Below are 22,413 nucleotides of genomic sequence, written 5' to 3' on the forward strand. Positions count from 1 at the left end.
TTTTTAAAAGCAGTTATCGTTTATCAAATGCTTGCTATGTGCCAAGCACTGTGCTGATCACTCTCTTATATGCGTTGTCTCCTGTCATCCTAGTGCTTTATTAGACAGCACTGATATTATCTCCATTTTTTATGCGCGGAGACCTGGGGTACAGGGAAAATCCAGTAAGTAATGAGGCTGGGATCAGAACCCAAGACTGTCTGAGGCTGAGGCCTGTGGCTAACTACCAGCTCATGCCTTGAATGCGATCGTCATTGCACTAATATCTGTATTTCTGTCACTATAACAATGTACAGTCTACAGTGAACCTTCACCCCATTACCATATTTAATTGACACAGCACACTGACAGTGTTATTCCCATTTCATGACAAAACTGAAGCTCGGGGGCGTTAATGAAATCATGCGATGTATATAAAGCACTTAGTGCTTCCTGGCACATAGCTGTTACTTAATAAGTACTAACTCTCTTTCCCTCCCTGTCAGCCATCAGATATACGGTAGGATATCCAGTCCCAGTAGCAGAACTGGGACTGAAACTCAATCCTGTACACTAAATCCAGTCTGTCACATGACAGATGCCTCGGTCACTAATAACGTCCCTTCTCCAAGGAAGCGATTGCTTCTAGTTGGCCAGTTCCAAAAATTCTGCCCGCCCCTCACTCTTCTCCCTGTCCTGGCCTCTGGAGGTCAGTGTCCGTGTGGCACGCGTGCTGCTAGCCCATCCTTCATTCACATTGTTAATCAATCACCACACTTCTTCCCTCTGGGCCCAGACCTGACCTCAGAATCATTTCCAACACAGCCTTTTTTTTTTTTTCTTCACCACGTGGCACGTTGGATCTTAGTTCCCCGACCAGGGATCGAACCCACACCCCCTGCATTGGAAGCATGGAGTCTTAACAACTGGACCACCAGGGAAGTCCCATCCAACACAGCCTGATAAGCAGCCCCTACCAATCAGTTGGCTTTGGTTCGTTCTTAAGTTGAAATCTATTTGCCGTCCATGCTCTGTCAACCTGGAAAACTCACCAAACAAAGCCGTCATTCCTGTATTTCCCCAAAATATTTTTGGACTATTTCATCTTCTCTGCTTCCCTTCCATGTTGGGTGTAAAAGTACAGGTGCCCTTTAAGTGTAGACCTTGCCTGAGCTTATACCAAGTTGAGATTTTTTTCCATTAACTTGAGCTCCTGTATGCTTGACCATAGGATCAGGCACTAAGACATGGGTGCTACCCAAACATGCCAAGGCTGGCAGGTTGAAGTAGGTTTGGGGAAATTGAATCTAAAAGGGTCAGATGGTGAATGCCAGCCATGATCTAAGAAGCCCATAGTATGCTATCAATAAGTTCTTGTTGGCTGGCTGATGGAAACTGAATTACAACACACCAGCCAAGGGGCTGCCCATAAACCCATGTAAGACTCAAGGCAGAGAAGGTCAAGACATGACCATAGCATACCTCTCATTTATATGGTACCTTAAGGCAGTGGTTCCTACCATGACCGTGTATCAGACTCACCAACTCCCTGGCCTCATACCAGACCTGCTGGCTCAGAATCTCTCCTTAATTGTGGGGTTTGGGAAATGCAATCTCACAGTATTCAAAGGACTTTCTTACCCCTTATCTCTTTGTCCAACACTTGTTTTTACTTACTGGGCAGGTCAGCCTGGTTTTCCCAGCACAGGGTCTCAGGCTGAGAAATGTTTTTTTGGTTTTTTTTTTTTGCGGTACGCGGGCCTCTCACTGTCGTGGTCTCTCCTGTTGCGGAGCACAGGCTCCAGACGCGCAGGCTCAGCGGCCATGGCTCAAAGGCCCAGCCACTCTGCGGCATGTGGGATCTTCTCGGACCGGGGCACGAACCAGTGTGTCCCCTGCATCGGCAGGCGGACTCTCAACCACTGCGCCACCTGGGAAGCCCGAGAAATGTTTTTATAGTTGTGCCACTTGTGCTAACTTGACTCCTTCACCTTATCATTTGTCGATATTGACCATCCCCATGTCACCAAAGGAATATGTTACTGAATACATAATATACCATGAATCCCATCTGTGTCATTACTGCATATATAATCTAACATAATTCTGTATAGGATATACAAATTCTGTATAGGGTTTACAGATAAAGATTATATTGTAAAACAACCTCTACCAAAAGTTTCCATGGTTACCTCCATTATCTCTTCATAAAACAATCCATATGCATAATCATAACACTTGTGATCACAGTAGTTTTTTAACAAAAGCATCAAGTACAGTAGCACATACCTTAAGAGAAAGCAAAGAGATTTCATTTCATAAACAACTCCAAGTTTGTAATGGCTGCCCAGAGCATTGTGCTGAGGCAGCATCTCAGGCTGCATCTGAGGGCAACATAAACTCTGTGATTGATTAAAAATGTCTGCCTTGGGCCTGAGCATGATGAGAGGCAGCATGTTTGCCATCTGTTGTCTTTCCTGGTTTATCCTATTGCAGTTATTATTTAACCCTCCAGTCAGTACCTACAAGCCAGCACTCAAAGAAGACCTTATCACAGTATTATTTTTTAATATGTACTATGCAAACTTAAGAAACACATTACAACACAAAACTACGTGAGTGGAAGCAACAGCTGTGGCCTGGACTTTATTACTCCTCAAGCTCACTCTGACGCTGAAAGTAGTTCATGTGGTTGTATGAATAAAATATTCGCCCCTGTTATTTTCCAGTGGGATACCTATGGAGTACAGTTCAAGTAATTACGTAATCTGGAAATTCATGTTCTTAAGAAACGGATTGATCTTCCTTCCACTTTTCCATTTCATATTGAATACTAAGGAGATGCCCTTCTCCATTCAAAGGCACTAAAATGTTCATGAGGAGGCTTGCATCATGTTTAACTCCAGGATCCCTGGGTCCTTGAGTAATTTGAGAATGCAAATTCTAGCATTCTAGTATTTTAAAAAATATTTATTTATGGCTGTGTCGGGTCTTAGTTGCAGCACGCAGAGTCTTTCATTGTGGTGCACAGGCTTCTCTCTAGTTGTGGCGTGTGGATTTTCTCTCTGTAGTTGTGGTGCGTGGGCTCCAGAGCACATGGGCTCTGTAGTTGTGGCGTGCAGGCTCCAGAGCGTGCGGGTTCCGTAGTTGTGGCACGTGGGCTCTCCAGTTGTGGCATGCAGGCTCTCTAGTTGTGGCATGCGGGCTTAGTTGCCCCACAGCATGTGGGATCTTGGTTCCCCAACCAGGGATCGAACCTGCATTCCCTGCATTGGAAGGCGGATTCTTAACCACTGGACCACCAGGGAAGTCCCAGCATTCTAGTATTAATCGTAATAAACTAGCAATAAATTCTAGTATTAAATGATTGTTCTCTCCCTATTTTGACAACATTTTCTGAACCAAAATTTGGAATAGAGTTTATCAAATCCTAATGAATTTATGAGGTAGCAGGACAGATACTATCAAGACTGGCTCCAGAAAATTTCTTTACCACATTAATGCTTAATGCAGTGATCAAGTCAAGGGAAAATCCCCTGACAGGGACTGTCAGAAACTCGAGAGGCTTTTTCTAACTGTATACTTTCCTCTCTGCTCCCAGATCTACCCTTTTGAGAATTCCTGTTCAGTAATCCACGGTTACTAGTGACAATGTGTCAGGCTCCTCAGATGGCTGAGAAAGAATTAAGAATTGGAAAAAGTTGAGAACCACTGGCATAATGGAATTAGTGGGAATTGGATACGTGAGAGTTTGCCAAGGTTCCGTATTCTTTTTACCACTTCCTCATCCTTGGCACTTGAGCCCTGACAATGTACTGGGGCCTGGGCATAGGGACGATCAGGTTTTTCCTCATTCTGCAGGTGATACTATAAACTCTCTTAGGAAACACAGCATTACTGCTGTGTTTGTGGCGCACGGTCTTTGTTGCTCCGCGGCATGTGAGATCTTCCTGGACCAGGGCTCGAACCCGTGTCCCCTGCACTGGCAGGCGGATTCTTAACCACTGCGCCACCAGGCAAGCCCCTATACTGTCATGCATTTGATCACTGTAAACATAATGCATAGTGAGACAAAGTGGGTCTTTTTAAGCCCTAGCTTGGTAGTATGGGATGTGAATTATGGTTATATCTCTGTCATTAATGGGTGACATCAGACAAGTCATATCCCCGCCCTAAGCCTCAATTTCTTCATATGGGAAATGAAAGCCCCAGACTAGGTGATCTCTCATTAAGCCCAAACAGCCTTTGTGTCTGATCCTGTGGGTAAATTCAGAGAGGTATCAAAGACTTCCCTGCCTGCTCTGTAGATGCTATCGATTGGCTGTATAAATTCAGCAAAATCCACTCTGGCTAAGAGTTGTTCAGTGACACTCCCCAGGGGCTTTTCCAGGCTTTCATAGGCTCTAGGTAACCTGAAGACAAGACGACTGTAGAATTGTATGAAAAGCTACTCCAGGATTTAACAGCAGTGGGGCTTTTGTAGTCTTGGATTCGCAGTTGTAGGAAATTGATGAATGAACCACAGCTCGTGATGTCCAAGCAAATAAGCAATAGCTCAGGAAATACACTGAGGCGTGGAATGTTAAATGCCCTAATTGTTGCCAAACTGGTGTTTCAGCTTACTAGAAGGGTATTTTAAGTATGCCTTGTGGGGCAGCTGTGCCCTCTAAAAGTCAAGCACATAGGAAACAGCTGACGTGTCGGAAAACACACCGAACTGGACTTAGTCCCATCGACCTGGGCTTCAACCCCAGCTTTGCTGTTTCCTAACTTGATTCACCCTGGTCAAGTACATCATTTCACCTTTCTGAGGTCATTTTTGATAATAATTGAGCCTTTATTATGTGCCAGGCACTCTGCTCTTCTGTACACGCTTAGGCCATTTTACCTTCATGACACCCTAGGAGTTGGTACTGTTGTTTCCTCATTTTACAAAGGAGAAAGCTCAGGGTCACCGAGGGAGAAGTAACTTTGCCCAGGATAATACCAGTGAGATCAAGATCTCCAGATTCATGACTTGGAGACCTTGTAGGGCAGGGGTTCCCTAGCACAAACGTTTCCACAACTTCCAGATGTGAGAATGTTCTTCCTGTTGTTGAGTTGAACTCTTGGAGGTTGCTGGGAAGAGGTTTGCCCTCTTGGTGATGGGAGGTTATTGCAAGGATTCGTGGGGACGAGGGCATTGGTCTTCCCAAGTGGACAGTTGTTCTGGATCCCGGTGCTTCCAGTACTGGGGTATAGAGCCGGTCCCAGAGAGAATCACCTCCCACCCCCACCCCAGACTAGCACCGGGCAGGTCCCTTGTTCCTCTCCCTCCCAGGGCCCTCTGAGCTCACTCCCCTGTCCTGACCCCCATCACTGGGTCTGTATCACATCCCTTAGCCCAGTGCCTGACTCCGGGTAACAGTAGTCATGAGAAGCAGTCGTGTATGTCACTAGCTATGGATTAAAGCACTATTCCAAGCACTTTTACAAGTCTTACTTCACTTAATCCTCATAACAAGCCCATGAGGTGGATTTTATTATCATCACCATCTATTTATAGCAACCTTCCCAAAGTCACGTAGTTAGGAAGTAGGGAAGCTGATACCCAAACTCAGGACTCTGTGACTCCAAAGTCCCCTATTCCTAACCTCTCTGCACTACTGCCTTTAAATGTAAAATGGGCTGCTGCTGCCTTCCTGGTAGAGATGTGGTGAGCTCTCAATAAGTTGCTACACACAAAAGGACCCAGCGCAGGGGCTGCCCAAAGTAGGTACCCAGTCTGTGTTAGCAGAAGATGATATACAGGGCTCATTTCCTCTTGTGGAAATCCTTTGGTTAACTAAAACAGACAAGGGTCTCCTTGTGATAACTCTAAAGCATTGGACAAATAGTCTCCCCAGAGAGTTGTATATACATTATAGTTGCATTTTTGTTTATTTTGAGCTGTCTTGTTAAGGAAGGATTTATATGCTGGCGTTGATGTAGGACAGCAATCAGGCAGTGTTTTCTGCCTTTGACAGTTGGTGTGATAGTTTGCTTCCAGTGAAGTTTGACTCACTGTATCTGGAAGCTGTCAGAAGTAGGAACATGAAAAGGTCATGACGGATGGCTTTGGATAAGTGGGTTGGGGAGGAGAGCTGGTAAAGGAGACAAATGGCCTCCTTGTTTCCGAGGGAAAGGGCTGACTCTGGCCACTTCGGGCCAGCCCCCATCCTCTCCTCCTCCTCGCCGGCTGGGCTGCTGGGGTGGAGCCTCCCCAGGACCATTTGTCAGAGTGGCACCGGGTTGGGCATAACGCAGCTCCTGGGAGCCCTTCCCAGCAGCCCAGCCCCTCAGGGACTGGAGGACTGCTAGGTGGAAGGAGCCTTCAGTTTAGGATCACTTCTCATGATTACCAGTTACAGAGTTCAACACGCTCACTTCCTCACATTTTAAAAATTGGGAGGGAGGGGCTTCCCTGGTGGCGCAGTGGTTGAGAGTCCGCCTGCCGATGTAGGGGACCCGGGTTCGTGCCCCGGTCCGGGAGGATCCCACATGCCGCAGAGCGGCTGGGCCCGTGAGCCATGGCCGCTGGGCCTGCACGTCCAGAGCCTGTGCTCTGCAACGGGAGAGGCCACAGCAGTGAGAGGCCCGTGTACCACAAAAAAAAAAAAAAAAAAATTGGGAGGGAATTCCCTGGCGGTCCAGTGGTTAGGACTCCACGCTTTCACTGCCAAAGACGCGGGTTCAACCCCTGGTCGGGGAACTAAGATCCCGCAGCTACATGGCATTGCCAAAAATAAATAAATAAATAAAATAAAAATTGGGAGAGTACTGAATTCTGAAATAGAAACAAACAAACAAAAGTCAACTTTTAAAATGATGTTTGGGGCTTCCCTGGTGGCGCAGTGGTTGAGAGTCCGCCTGCCGATGCAGGGGACGCGGGTTCGTGCCCCGGTCCGGGAGGATCCCACGTGCCGCGGAGCAGCTGGGCCCGTGAGCCACGGCCGCTGAGCCTGCGCATCCGGAGCCTGTGCTCCGCGACGGGAGAGGCCACAACAGTGAGAGGCCCGCGTACCACCAAAAAAAAACAAAAACAAAAACAAATAAAATGATGTTTGTTTTTATTTTTGGTGAAATTTCTACTTTGGAAAAATATAGAAAAGAAAAGGATATAATCCCACTGGCCAGAGTTGACTTGCACTCTACCAATATGAAGCATATCCTTTTGATCTCTTTTCTATAAATATTTTTCTGTCCTTTTCACCTAGTGTCATAAGAATTTTTCCAAGTCAGAGCTTTTCTTATACATAATTTTTCATGGTTGTATTGTATTCTGACACGGTTGTATTAACTCTCGTTGGCCATTTAAGTTGGAGAAATGTAAACTTAACAAAAGCCAGCTTCCCTTGTTTTCTTGGACATATGTTTATAATTTGAATTATTTTAAAATAGTGCATGAATGACACTTTAAGGAGTGCCTCTGCCTTTCCTTCAGTGACTTTACACAAAAACTTTTCAGAACCATGCTCAGTAGTCAAACAGAAGAATATTGATAGGATTTTATGCTCCAGTTTGCCATGTATGAACAAAAGTAGGTGTACATTTATTGGCACATTTGAATAGTATTTGTTCCTTGGTGAAAATTGAGAGAGGAAACTAAAGACTAGGTGGGCAGAATTTCTTATCACATCTTCTTGACTTAGCTGAATGGGGCCATGCAGAGCAGTAGAAAGTATCATACTCGGGAACCAGATGGCTCTGGGTATGAACACAGCTTTCGCACTTAAAAGCTCCCCAGCCTTGGGCTTCCCTGGTGGCGCAGTGGTTAAGAATCCACCTGCCAGTGCAAGCGACACAGGTTCGGGCCCAGGTCAGGGAAGATCCCACATGCCACGGAGCAGCTAAGCCCGTGCGCCACAACTACTGAGCCTGCACTCTAGAGCCCGCGAGCCCCAACCGCTGAGCCCGCACGCCTAGAGCCCAAGCTCTACAACAAGAGAAGCCACCGCAGTGAGAAGCCCACGCACTGCAACAGAGTAGCCCCTGCTCACTGCAACTAGAGAAAGCCCACGTGCAGCAACGAAGACCCAACACAGCCAAATCAATCAATCAATCAATCAATATCCCCAGCCTTAGACAAGTACCATCATCTCTCCCAGCGTATGTTATGTAAAACACCTGCAGAATAGTGCAGTGGCTGAGGGGACAGAGTCTGGAACCAGATTACCTGGCTTTCTTCAAATTCCAGCTTTGCCACTTTGTAGCTGTGTAAACTTGGGCAAGTTACTTAACCTCCCTGTGTTTCAGGTTCCTCATCTATAAAATAGGGAAAAACATAGTAACCAACTTCATAAGGTTGTTGTGAGATTTGAGTCAATGCATACAAAGGATTTCTAACCTTTCTGGCACATAGTTGGTGCCAGTTAATGCTTCACCGCTCTTTGCCCCTGACCTGGCCTGTAGCACCAGCCTCCAAACTGGTTTCCTCTCCACCAGGCTGCCTCCTCCTGTTTGCTTCCCGGCCGGATTCCACAGACTCTGTCTTCAGCAGTGGCGGGGTCTGGGTGTGCTCAGGAAAATGGGCTCCGGCAGTGGGCTGCCACTTGTCCAGCAAGAGCGAATAGGGTCCTGTGGGGCCGTGTGCCCTGCTTTAAGAAGCCGGACTCGCGTATCTCGAGTAGGGTGAGGTTATTTAATGTACAAAAGGATTTTTCCCGTCAGGAAAGATTCCCCTACAGGTTTCTTTAAATAGTGACTCCTCTAGGCAGGCGAGTGTTTTACAGATCATTAACTACTTGACTGAAAGCCTGCAGGGCAGAGAAACTTAAAACTAAAGTGTTGGGAGCCCCTGCCAATTACAGATCAATCCAAAATGAAGATAAAGTATCTCTGAAACTAGAAGTCACTGGGAAAATGTGATTTGATTCAGGGAAAAAATCTGACTTACACGCATCTCTTTTGGAACACACCACTTGTTTAAACGGTGTTGCGCCTGCCTGCCTGTGTTGAATCTAGTGTGCTCGTCTCCCCCATCTTCATCCCCAAACTGCGGGCTTGGGGCTCCCCTCCGTGAACAGTGACTGCACAGTAACCCCAGGAAAGGGTGTCTTTGGGAAAGTGTTCCTGTGGCCGGGCAGAGCTTAGGCAGTTGATGCAGAGATACGGCCCATAATGGATGAACTATACAGTAACAATTTGCAGATAAAAATAATAGAAGTTAAAGTGTACTTTTACATGATAAAAGAAAGATGAAAGAGGACGAGAGTCTGTTATATCTGAGATGGTTACAAAAGTCCTGCTTTGTGAAGTAGGCTCTGTTGAAAAGATTGATGCAATGGGGAGTGACCTTGGCTTGGAGCAGGAGCTGGTGATGTATGTATGCGCATCTCTCTGCTAAATGGACCCAGATTTGTAGCACTAATATACATGGGAGCCCAGAACCAAACTCACTACGGCAATAAATCAGCAGCCACTTTGGGTGTCATTTCTGGTTTATATTCCACTATTGTTCTATCACTTAAATTCATGTCACTATCATCCTTTCATCTGGAACAGTTTTATATAATTTTCCAGTGGAGTTACCTGACAAATCCTATCAAATTAACAAGCTACATTAACAGTATTGACTGACTATGGCTTCAGGAGTTGCAGGGCCGTAGAACAAAATTTTAAAACCGTGTCTCTGATGATGATCTTTCCCCCTCCCTTTCTGAGAAAGGAATGTGGGGAAGGGTTTATTCCACATAAGAGATCTGCACATTTATTTTGCTCTGCTCGTTTTGACTTTTATAAATGTCAAAACAAGAAGCAGAAGGGAAAAAAAAAAAAAAACACTACCAACAACCGCAGTGTAAGTACTTTTCTTCTTTCAGGGAACTATAGAAATGTCCAGATCTTTAACATTTAATGACCAAATTGGAGGGAAGAGTGTAACTGGGTAATCTATTTTAAGTGAAATGTAATAAAATTGGTCTCCTGATACATTCTCGCCCTCCTGAAATCATCTAGACCTGAACGTCCAGAGTCAATTGGGCTTATGACGTTATGCCTAATTGAAGTACGGTGTTCCTGAAATATGTCTAATGACAAATTCCAGCGTTCGATTAATAAAAAATACCGACTGTTCGTCTTTTCCAAAGACCACACGGTAATGACCAGGGTTAAGCAACTGAACTGCAGTGTCTCCTTCAGACAGCAGGCGAGACTCTTCCGTAGTCTGTCCAGTCTGCTGCCATTGTCTGACTGCTATTTGGGATTTCTTTATTCATAAAGTAAAATAGCGATGAATGGAGTGTGTGGCCGAACTAATCACTAGGATTTTGTTTGTTTTCTTTTTTTAATTTTAAATTTGGTCTGACTGTGGTCATTGTGTTCTTTTGATTTTTGTTTCTTAATTTAGCTATTTCTTTCATCTGCCTTATCTTATGGCCTACTAAGTTTTCTCACATTATATTTTAAATTTTGTAAGTGTGATCCGTAGGATGAAATATGTTAATTCTGGTTGTCTTTTCTGTCTCAGTATGAACACTTATTGTTTTAATTATTTCTTATATTTTTACTTCGTTTTGCTTTTTTTCACTTTGAGCCTGACCTTTAAACTGTGGCCTGAAAATTAATTACTTATTAGATTCCATCTGGGGTCCACTCTAGAAGGATATTGAAGGGTTTTGTTTCACTTGATGAACAGATTCCTTGATTTTCAGTAAAAGGAAAAAGAGAGCATCTAGCCAAAACCTTTGTGTCAGGCTGGGCACCTTCTGCTTGGTGATACCAGGAGAGCAATCGCTGTGCGTTTCTGCAGTTATCCCAGGACACCCTCCATCCCTGGCGTTACCTTGGTTCTCCTAACACCTTTGCTCCCAGTCACTGCACAGTGTGTTACGTCTTTCACAGCTCTGAAAATGAAACCTGAAGTCCCTGTAGTTAATGTTCCGGATTCCTGTTAGAAAGTCTTTGTTACATAAAGTGCACACCCAGTGCTGTCTCTCCATCGGTGGAGAAGCAGTGACCTCCACAGCCTGAAACCAGGCTCCAAGACTTGAACTTGGAATGTTTAATGCGAAGGATCCTTTGATCTTCCTGTGACTTCCTTTAAATACAGTATGGATAATTATTTGGTGTCAGAGAATTATTTAGTAAGAGAGAGAGATTTTTCCTGTTTTTAATTTTTTTTTTTTTTTTTTTTTTTTTGCGGTATGCGGGCCTCTCACTGCTGTGGCCTCTCCCGTTGCGGAGCACAGGCTCCGGACGCGCAGGCCCAGCGGCCATGGCTCACGGGCTTAGTTGCTCTGCGGCATGGGGGATCTTCCCGGACCAGGGCACGAACCCGTGTCCCCTGCATCGGCAGGCGGATTCTCAACCACTGCGCCACCAGGGAAGCCCTTTTCCTGTTTTTAGTGTGCAGGATTTTTCCAGATCAGAAACTCTTCATTGGTGGCCTAGCTATTTAGGCATAGGTGATGTTACAGCTTTATCTGTCCAACCCAGATCTTCTAAAGCAAAACAAAACAAAACAGAGACCACTGATCAAAATTGTTTAAATGAACCTTATCTTATAGTAACTATATTTCATTAACAATACGTAGATAAACTCTATATTGTATCTGTGTTATATCTAAGGAGGTAAGCTTCTTAATACTTTTTTTTTTTTTTTGCGGTACATGAGCCTCTCACTGTTGTGACCCCTCCCGTTGCGGAGCACAGGCTCCGGACGCGCAAGCTCAGCGGCCATGGCTCACGGGCCCGGCCGCTCTGCGGCATGTGGGATCCTCCCGGACCGGAGCACAAACCCGTGTCCCCTGCATCGGCAGGCGGACTCCCAACCACTGCGCCACCAGGGAAGCCCCTTAATACCTTTTTCTATGGTTTTTGATTGTTCCCCCTCCCCCGCTCCAACCCCAGCTCACCCACCCAGGAAACCAGACTGTGCAACTTCTCTGTGCCATTTGAAGTCTCCTTATGTCTGACTCAAGAAGCCTATGGCATTCCCCAAAGCCCTAGAAAAGAGCTCATGTTCATGCAATTTAGGATTTATAAGACAGGTCAAATGATTACACTGAAATCACTTACACCTTGTACTTCTTGTGGCTTCTTTTTTGTCCTCCCCTTGGCCTTACAGGTATCTCTGGAGACAAAGTAGAGATAGACCCAGTTACGAATCAGAAAGCCAGCACTAAGTTTTGGATTAAGCAGAAACCCATCTCAGTCGATTCTGACCTGCTCTGTGCCTGTGACCTTGCTGAAGAAAAAAGCCCCAGTGAGTAATCCCTTTTATTTATGTCTCCTTCCACTCTTCCTCCCTTCCCTTCGGTGTGCTGGGTACCAGGAGAATGTATTGCCACTCTGTCCTTTTTTTTCCTTGGGTCTGTTTAATTCATCACCAGAAATTTCTTTTAATTAAATGGGATTGTATTATGGTGCCCAGAGCCTGACATGGGCCCCTGTTCTGTTCAGCCTTGACGGCAGTAGAGAACCTCACAGTGGTTCCTGACCTCAGGAGCCCCCCGCTGAGGGCTGGGGGCACAGGGTAGATTGCTAACGGGAATCTGCACTCACCAGAGCCCTCGTTTCACTTTGTGCTCCTTTCCCCTTCCCGTTTGGGGTACTGGACCTGTCAGGCCTGGACCTGCCTTCCCTCCTTGCCAGATCGAGGGAAGTTGGAGGATTTCCTGTGGCGGCTGAAGACTAGATTTAGCTCTCCATCATGCCAGAGGTGTCATCACCCTCCAGATCACTGGCAGCCGCATGACCTACCAGCTTGTAATTAAACTCCTGCCTGGTCCTGCAGAAGAGATCACGGCTGGGTTGGCACTCCTCTGTTTAAATTAGCAAAGTAGATATAGTCTGGGTGTATATTTTAGCATACTGTATTTTTGCAGTTAAGTAATTGAGTGTAGCCTTTAGATTAATCATTTTTAGGGCTTCAGTCCCATCAAGAGGCAGAAAGGCCACAGATCGCAGTGATATTCCTCCCTGGAAGAAAGGATTTGTTAGTTGCCTGGAGAAGGTTAGAAGACAGTGGTTCTCAAATCCAGTGCGTTACCAGCACTGCCTGCAGAGCCTGTTTAGAACGCAGCCACCCAGGACCCACCCCAGTAGGTTCTGATTTAGTAACTTGGAGTGTGACCCAAGTACCCAATTTGTGTCAATCCCCTTTATTCCAGTGTCTGCTAAATTGGGGAACAAATATAAGGAATGACATACTTAAAAGGAACAGGAAGAAATCTAAAGGCCGACAAGTGTCTATAATATGGCTCAAGTTTTTGAGATGAAACTGATTAAACGGGCTTAAAGAACAAAAACTCGGCCTGCGGACTGGGCACATATGCCACTTGGCCTCATTTATGGTTGGGTATTTAGTTGTTTTGTCAAATGCAGCAGTGCTGGGCTACGTGGTCTCCTCTTTTCAACTCATTAGCCTACAGCTTAGCAAGCAGGGAGAACATAGTGGTGCAGGGAAGGGAGTAAAGCCATGCCTGCCCTGCTTCCTACCATTGCTGTCATCCAGTGAGGCCTCGATGGCTTGCAGAGGCAAGATGGCTGCCAGAGGAGTGGTGAGAAAATCGCCTGCTGCTCTTGGGCCCTTTGCCCCAAGGCGGCCAGATTCTGTCTGCCTTTAGATAAACATCATCTTCCTAATCCCTCTTACTCCGGCCAGTCAACCAGTAAAAATTTCATTGTTCTAGCATCTTTGTTCCCAAGAACTCAGAATGCTTTGAAAAGTAACATTTTATAAATTCTCCATGTCTCTGAGAAATGAAAGACAATCACTTACACGTTGCATAGGGGGATAAACTGGAGTGGAGAGGTTAGAGAAAGAGCTAGAAATAGGATTCAGATTTCCCTTACATTCACACCAAGACACTCACAGTGTCCAGGAGGGCTGTGATTCAGGCACCAAACGGTAAAGGATGTAACACACCCAACCTAGGAGGGAATGAAACAGATGCATAGCTACCACCTTTCTGTTGCCTCTTAAGGTCATTCAGTCAAAAAGTAATGTAATTATCACACATCTGTGGGAGCGAGGCCAAGTTCCAAGCATTAGGGATCCAGAGCAGATGTGGGCCCCACCCTTTCAATACGACTGTATTGACAGTCGAGCAGGAGAGTCTTCTGTCATATTCTTAGACCCACTGAACAGTTCTGTGTAAAAACTGCACGTGTAGGTTTTATAGAGGTTTCCCCCTCTCTCACGCTGGCCCCAGAGATCTAGAACTGTGACACTTTCCTGAAGAGAGAGGCACACAGCCTGCCCCAGTGAGATACTTCCTGAGTCCCTGCCCCCACCACAGCACTTTCAGACCTTGTCCCTCAGAGCTCTGGGTTCTCAGGGGCCGGGGTGCGTGTGCGTGTGCGTGTGCGTGTGCGTGTGTGTGTGTGTGTGTGTGTGTGTGTGTGTGTGTGTGTAGGGCAGAGATGGGCATGAGGCCTCCCCTTCAAACAAAGGATTCTGCATTTAATCCCTACCAATTTGGGGATTCTGCACTTAAAAAGTCAATTGATAAAAAGAATTTTGCTGTTTTCAAAAAATGTTTGAAAGTTGCAGGCTCACAGAATAAAATTCAGACTCCTCGGCATAGCCTTTACAGACCTTGACTCCTCCAAGCTCATAGCCCATGATTTCTCATCCTGAACTTGACCTGTGGTCCCTGTGACCGCAGTGGTCACTGTGAACTACTGGCACACGAGCACACCTTGAATTTTGTGCTTCCGCTGTTCCCACTGCCAGGAATACGCCTCCACCCTGACCCTCTCTTTAATTCATGGACACCTCAGTTTCCTCACACCCGGCCCACTCATTTTTCAAGATCCAGCTCCAGTGTCAGACTCTCTCTGTAATTTTGTCCCCAGGCGTTTGCACACGCCTCTGGTGAAGCAGCTCGCACGCTGTGCTGTGTTTACTTGAGGTCTGACCCTGTCTCCCACCCCCATCCCCACGCTGAACTCATTGACCAAAGACTGGTTTCTGTGTTCTCCTCCCTAGCACAGTGCCTGCGGGGGTGTCCTCAGCGCATGTCTTGAAATAGAACCTAATGAGGCCAGGATTGAGAAATGGAAAGTTATTCAACATAATTTATGTTGTAAAGTGCCCAAAACAAAGATGTATTAATTGAATCAGCTTGATGCTATTATTTTTTTTATGATTTCCAGTATCTTCATCAAATTAATTCATTGACTTAATCTAAAAAGTTCATCTTCAAGAACATCATCAGACCACAAAATTAATCTGTGCGGTCTCTTCTTCTTCTTCTTCTTTTAAAGGATTAATGGTAACCCTTTTTATCTTTTGTGTCTGTTGAACCTTAGAAAAAAGTTATTTTAACAGCACTAAAGAAATGAAAGTCACTATATTTCATAAGTTTAGCCGGTGATTTTTATCAGCATAGTGATGTATGTTTGTAGCTGAGTTTACAGCAAAAATTATTCTTGGGGCCTTCTTAAACGAATTATGGCAAAGAGAGAGAGTCGAGAAGTAGATAAGTTTTTGATTTCTGCAGTATATTTCCTTTTTCATGTTTTTATCTCTCATAACACAAGTGTCTTGCCGAAGACTGGAACGTGTGACCAACTGGAATAATTTAGTTGTGAAAACAGAGCAGACATGTTATTAAACAGCCTTCTTTACAAAAAGGCAGTAAATGTTGGGAGGATAATGAAGTTGTCCCCAGTCTTACTTGAGACATGTTTGTCAGAATTTTGAACAGAAAAGAAACGGTTTTTAAAACCTCAAATATGGCCAGTTTGCAGTGTTTATTGAAAAAGCCGCTGTCAAACCATTAATTTGGTCGTCATAAAGAACACAGCTCAAGTTTAATTGATGCTGTATCCAAAAAGTATGTGAATAGCTGACTTGGCAAAGGGACTGAGCATTAGAGCGCCTGCAGTTAAACACATAATTACATATATTGTGGAATCAGAGAGACCCAGACTCTGAAGCCATACTCCATAAATAGCAATTCCATGACTCTCTTTCCTTCCCCTAACTTCTACCTCATAGGCCATGTTCTCATAGGGAAGATTTATTGCTCTGTCCCTGTGAGTGTTTAAGACCCGGAACTTAATGACTAAATAGATACATGCCTTTAAAAAAATTGTACATATAAATATGGACTCTTACAAAAGTTAGTTGAGAAAATCAGTGTGTCAACAGCCCTGAGAAATTAAGAACACCTTCTGCCTTTCTAGATTAAAAAAAAAAAAGCTGTACGCTGCCATTATTATTCAAATCAGTGATTTCTAAGTCTGATTTAGCCACTCTTAGGATATCTTTTGCTGTTTGAAGGATGTCACAAACCTCTAAAGGATGAATTAATTCTAATTTCATTTTAACTGAACAAAGACGTATACATCATATAGGAAAATGTTTCCATCAGAAACAACCATGGTTAAATTGTCTCAGAAATAATTCTCCATTCTTATACAGGTCTAGATGTAGGCTTTAAATGCAGTGGACACTCTTTTTAAGTACTAGCCTCAAATTCCAACACTGAAACAAAAGAAAGGGACCTTTCTGTGAAATTAGCACCCGTCGGGGACTCTTGGGCTGTATTTAAATAAAGTACCAGGTCTGGTTTTGTCATAAGAAGGTCGTGCAGGTTTAGAGTCTTTAAAGGAAGCAGCCTATCATTAAGAAATCATATTTAAACTTTAATAAAGTAGCTGTCGTCTTTATAGCTGAAAAGAGCTCTGTATCTCAATTAAGTATAGATGATCTGAAATCTTAAGGAAGTAACATAATAGAGGTAACCTGATTACATTCTCTAGCAATAGTATAATTTAAAGGAAATCAGATTCTGTTGATGCTGGTTGTGTTGGTGGGGGATTGTTTGTTTGTTTGTTTGTTTTGTCCAAAACACCGTTTGGATTCAGGGCAGGAACTCTTTGAGATTGTGAGTTAACCATAACTGCAGGAGACTGTTAAGGCCTCGTGAATAGAACCTGCTGGATATTTGAGATGAGATTCAGTTAAGGTTATGAGTTAAATTAGCTGGGTTTATTGGTGGCCTCCCACTTAAATGAATCTTTCTTTTCATAAGTACTTGACAAGATCTGTAAAGTAGTGTATTTAATTTACTAATTAAATTAAAGCTGCTGAATAATGATTTGTCCACATTGATTTAGCTTAAATAGAAAAGACCAGCATTGTTGTGACCTTCAGCAACCTTAATGGCCGAGCCAGTTAGACACAAAGGCCTCTTGTGTCTCATAGGTCAGAAGGACATAGGTAAGCCCAGGCTGTAATTGAATTGCCTGCACTGCACCCTGCAGTTGCGCGTTCCCTTTGCCTTCCCGTTCCATTGTGGCACTGGGGCTTAAGAGAATGTTAACGTGGTAATAGGCACAGGGCCCTCCCCATTATACGTCTTGCTATCGAGCGGTTCTGCATGACTAGTTAAAGATGGCAAGAAGATTAATGAAAGCAGGGCTAATACAGAAGGGGGTACTTTTGCAAGACTTCTACCGAGGAGATATTAGAGCTGAACCAGAGCTTGGCTTTTTCTTTATCCTGTGACCTTTGAACCTGCCTTACTGTTGAGAGCTGCCAGGGAAGTCGACATTTTGATTGATGTTGGTACACGAGTCAGTCTTTCCCATTGAATTCCACATCCGCACGAAAATAGCTTTTCCAGCAGAATTCATGCTGGCTAGAAGTGATAGCCAAATTGATGGCCGAAGTGCTTTTATGTCGTTTGCATTTAAACCTAAAGGTATTTGACGGTTTAATTCAGTATCCAGTTTTCATAGATTATAAGCATTCACTTATATGTTCTTGATGGGTTTATCAACTCATGGTGAAAGACCAGTATTAAAGAGTGTTCAAAGATTTGCAAACAGAGCTCCAAGGAGGCTTTATGGAGGAGTAAAAGCAGTCATCAAACAACCCCTTCACCATTCTTAGAAAAGAAAGATTAGTCTGAGGGCCCAGGCAAACTGACTTGGAGGTTTTTGTAAATAAAGCAAAGTGTCTGTTTTTGGAAAGCTTTCCATTGGGGGGGGAGTCTGAAACCTTGCCTCTGCACCCCACCGGAGCCCCAGCTTAGAGGCTGTCTTGATCCATCCAGATGCTGGGTTCCCTGACCTTGACCTTGGGACACTAGCGTTCCATCTGAAAGGGATTGTTATGGTCTGCTTATAAGACAGTCCAGTGCAGGCACGAACCTCTTCATTTGTTCTCACCAATTTTGTTACCTTGTTTGTGGAGCTGCAGGCCTCGTGCATGTGTGCGTGTGTCTGTGTGTGCATCCCGCACCCCTTCTCCCAACAAAGGAGAGCAGGGAGACTGGGAAAAGGACTCAGGTTTTGTACTAAAATCAACTTGGGCACATCACAGCCCATACACTGAATCCTCTGACCACCTGATTTCTTTTCTGCCTACTTTGACAGCCGTAATTCTAGCAGAGAAAACACACACACAAACACGTTGACGTGACAGGTATTCCAGTTCCTAGAGGAGAGGTACCCAGGAATTTTGTCATATTCTCTAGATGCTCGTGAGAATGTGTGAGAGGGAAATGAGGGTGAGCATTCAGCTACCACTGGGTGAAAGAGCTGCACCCCAAGGTGGGTGGGTGAGTGCCCATGGCCGTGCTGGCATACTCTGTGCGTCATAAGGCGCTTGCATTTATACTCACATCCTCAGGTTCTGTCGATTCCCAGGGGATCCAGGCACTTCAGACATCAGGTGGGCAAGCTGTGTTGTGTTTTTATTCTCTGACAAGGACTTATTTCATAAGTTCCAGATCAAATACGGTAAGTACTGCTCGATTACAGAACACAACAGACTCTAACATATTAAATGCCCCAGTTATTGAATTGCCTTTTCATAAGAGTACTCTGGAGCCCAGTCAGGAGCAGGCAGTACCTCGTCCTTTTAACAGATACATTTCCTAGCCCTATTAAAAGGAGTCTTCATCTATCCTGTCAAAGGGAGTCTGCTGGGGTTTTTTAGTTTAATTACACTATCCAATTAAAACTCCTTGCTGCATTTGGATGCGCCTCTCCTTGGGCCTGAGTGGATATGACATTTACAAGGCTCGCCTTTCAAGCAGACAATAGTGTGATTGATGAGGTGCACATTCAGTGAAGGAGGCGAGTGCCTGTGGAAGTGCCGCTTAGTGCATTTTGATTTATTTATCATCTTCTTCCAAAACAAGGGAGCTGCTGGGAGATGGGTTCTAGGCAACAGGGGGACCACCTCAATTTTTCCAAGTGTGTGGGAGGGAAAGAAAGACCTGGCGTGTGCCACAGGATAAAGGTGGAGAAACGCTGTAAGCCTGCGGCCAGCTTGCATCTTTGAATGCCAGACTGCATTCTCAGGTTCTCTGACCCAGTTTGGTTTACAGCAACCTCAAGCTGTGATCTGCTGTTAAATAGGCCATCACTGTGTTTCAGGGGACAGTTGCTGCGGCTGGATAACATTGGCCAGACCCCTGAGAACCTAGCCTGTGGGAGCCAACTCAGCATGTGTCCCGTTGACTGACCTGGTCATTATTAACTGACACCTGACGCTTGCACTGGACATGCCTAGTTATGCTCCCAGCTGCATCCTCCAGCAGTCCGGCAGCTTCTGTCCAGGGGCTACAGTCAGTGCTCAGTGGCTCTTTCTCTCACTCTGCCTGAACTACGCTGAACATTTAAAAGTTGCTTCTAGGGACTTCCTTGGTGGTCCAGTGGTTAAGACTTCGCCCTTCAATGCAGGGGGTGCAAGTTCGATCCCTGGTTGGGGAGCTAAGATCCCACATGGCTTGCAGCCAAGAAAACGTAAAACAGAGGCAATATTGTAACAAATTCAATAAAGACTTTAAAAATGGTCCACATCATGGGACCTCCCTGGTGGTGCAGTGGTTAAGAATCCGCCTGCCATTGCAGGGGACATGGGTTTCAGCCCTGGTCCGGGAAGATCCCACATGCCGCAGAGCAACTAAGCCCATGCGCCACAATTACTGAGCCTGCGCTCTAGAGCCTGCGAGCCGCAACTACTGGGCCCGCACGCCGCAACTACTGGGCCCGCATTCCACAACTACTGAAGCCCGCGCCCCTAGAGCCCATGCTCCACAACAAAGAGAAGCCACCACAGTGAGAAGCCACTGCAGTGAGAAGCTACCGCAACAAAGAGTAGCCCCCGCCCGCCACAACTAGAGAAGGCCTGCATGTGGCAACGAAGACACAACACAGCAAAAAAATAATATGTTAAATAAATTTTTTTTTTAAAGAATAAAATATGGCTTCCCTGGTGGCTCAGTGGTTGAGAGTCCGCCTGCCGATGCAGGGGACACGGGTTCGTGCCCTGGTCCGGGAAGATCCCGCATGCCACAGAGCAGATAGGCCCATGAGCCATGGCCACTTAGCCTGTGCGTCCGGAGCCTGTGCTCCGCAACAGGAGAGGCCACAACAGTGAGAGGCCCGCGTACCACACACACACAAAAATAAAATAAAATAAAAAATAAAATAAAATTTAAAAGTTTCCTTCAATTAAAAGAAATGGTCCACATCAACAAAATTAAAAATATAAAAGTTGCTTTTAGAATTTGGAATCAGCCGAGAGCAAGTGAGGCTCTAACAAAGAGATATGGAGGCATATTGGAGAACTTCTCAAAGTTGTAGTGAAAAGGCAAACCCAGCATCTTGTTCTTAACCTACTATTCTGTGTACCCTCAGCATATGATAGATAGGACCAGTGTGCTTGTCTCTGTAGTTCCTGGAAAAGAGGTGTTTAGTACAGTGTGTGGTCTCTGGAAGGGTCAACATTCTGAATTTAGGAGGCAGGCAGTTCTACTCTGAGCCCTAGATGGATGATAAAAACCTTCCCATATTCATTATCAGGTACTACAGTTGCTCATGGGGGCTGTTGGGGGCATGTTTGCTCACTGCATGACGTATATGAATGTCTATGTTTATGAAGAAAATTGGCTGGTACTGAGACACTCAGTGGGTTTTCTTACATTCTGTGTAAACTTTCTTCATTTTTCCCTAGGACTTACTAATAAACTAGAAAGAATTTCCTTGTGTTGATTGGAATATTGATATCTGTTAGAGTAGAAAACATTTTGGGAGCATCATCTTTTTTTCCTCCTGGGAGAAGCCTTCTTTTTGCTATTAAATTTTCACTTAATTGTTGACTTGGGCCTTATAGACCCATAATAACGAAACAGTTATGTAGGTATAATGGAAAGTTTGCAGACATTTACATTTTCCTAGATTTTGATTACCATTTCCTCAAATTCTTTTTTTTTTTTTTTTTCATGATTGTAACATCAGAAGAGATCCAAATTGAAAAGAGGGTAAGGGCAGAGATTGTTTCCTACTGAAGAAATCTGTGTGAAGATTTCTCAGCTGGATAAATGTTTGGAAAAATCTGTTTCCCTTGCCTCCTGCCAAGCTCCAAACTGTGTTTTCATAATAAATAAATGGAGTGCTTAGATTTTAAGTTATTCTTGTAGACATGGAAAAAGTAAGCCATTCTTTCATTAAAATCAAAATATATATTGCTTACAAGACTCCCATAGGCAACTTCCAGGACAGGGTAGCTGTACCCAGATTAGCCCTTCTATCATAAATGGCTGGAAAACTGCACAAAATGTAAGAAACTGTTTGCAGACATTGAAAAACAGGCAGTACGGGACAATGAGCCCTGAGAGAAGGGCAACAAATGAGCTGAGACCTACTATCACTTCAGCTTTCTTCCAGGGTTTCCCAAGGAGAGCATAGCAATCTCACTGACCTGGGAGACACAGATCAGAGTTGGGGGAACTGAAATTCAGCAACTGAAATTAGCAAAATTAAGTATGGAGAGGAGGGAGCTATACTGAGAATGAGCTCTAGAAAGATGCCTTTTAATCTTCTGTTGTATACTAAGCTGTGTGTGCCTCTTATGGGATCTCACAAGTCTGGTCAAAGAACAACTACTGGGGAGCTATAAACTAAAGTTCTGGCCAAAACTCTAGTTCATAGCTCCCCAGTAGTTGAAGCATCCAGGACATTTACTAGTAACTCTGGAAAGGCCATATCTTAGGAGCAAGGCTAAACTAGCCCTAGATTAAAGACTGCCTTAATTCTTTTTTTTTTTTTTTTTTTTTTTTTTTTTTTTGTGGTACGCAGGCCTCTCACTGTCGTGGCCTCTCCCATTGCGGAGCACAGGCTCCGGACGCGCAGCCTCAGCGGCCATGGCTCACGGGCCCAGCTGCTCCGCGGCACGTGGGATCTTCCCGGACCGGGGCACGAACCCGTGTCCCCTGCATCAGCAGGCGGATTCTCAACCACTGCTCCACCAGGGAAGCCCAGCCTTAATTCTTAATACAGTTTTAAATGGAGTCTTGAAAGGATCAAACTGATCCACATGTAAGTTAACTGACTGCCAGAACAAAGCCCAATATTACCTAAAAGATGATGACAAAATGCAAACATCCCACACTCAAATGTTCATAGTGTCCAACTTTCAATAAAAAATTATGAGACATGGAAAGA

The 22,413-nt window shown here is 44.7% G+C and overlaps 1 protein-coding gene across 7 annotated transcripts in view; it reads left to right on the top strand.

Moving 5' to 3' along the window:
* MAPKAP1 (MAPK associated protein 1) overlaps window positions 1-22,413 on the top strand; it is a 241,452-nt gene that overhangs the window by 200,757 nt on the left and 18,282 nt on the right. For 5 of the 7 annotated variants that reach the window (XM_067040726.1, XM_059073087.2, XM_059073088.2 and 2 more), the window contains one exon: window positions 12,065-12,202. The exons of the other annotated variants lie outside the window; for them this stretch is intronic. In XM_067040726.1, coding sequence (XP_066896827.1) covers window positions 12,065-12,202 — 138 coding nt within the window. The remainder of the gene's footprint in view (window positions 1-12,064; window positions 12,203-22,413) is intronic. 7 annotated transcript variants of the gene reach the window in all.

The sequence above is a fragment of the Kogia breviceps genome, chromosome 8, assembly GCF_026419965.1.
Source record: "Kogia breviceps isolate mKogBre1 chromosome 8, mKogBre1 haplotype 1, whole genome shotgun sequence".
Classification (NCBI taxonomy): domain Eukaryota; kingdom Metazoa; phylum Chordata; class Mammalia; order Artiodactyla; family Physeteridae; genus Kogia; species Kogia breviceps.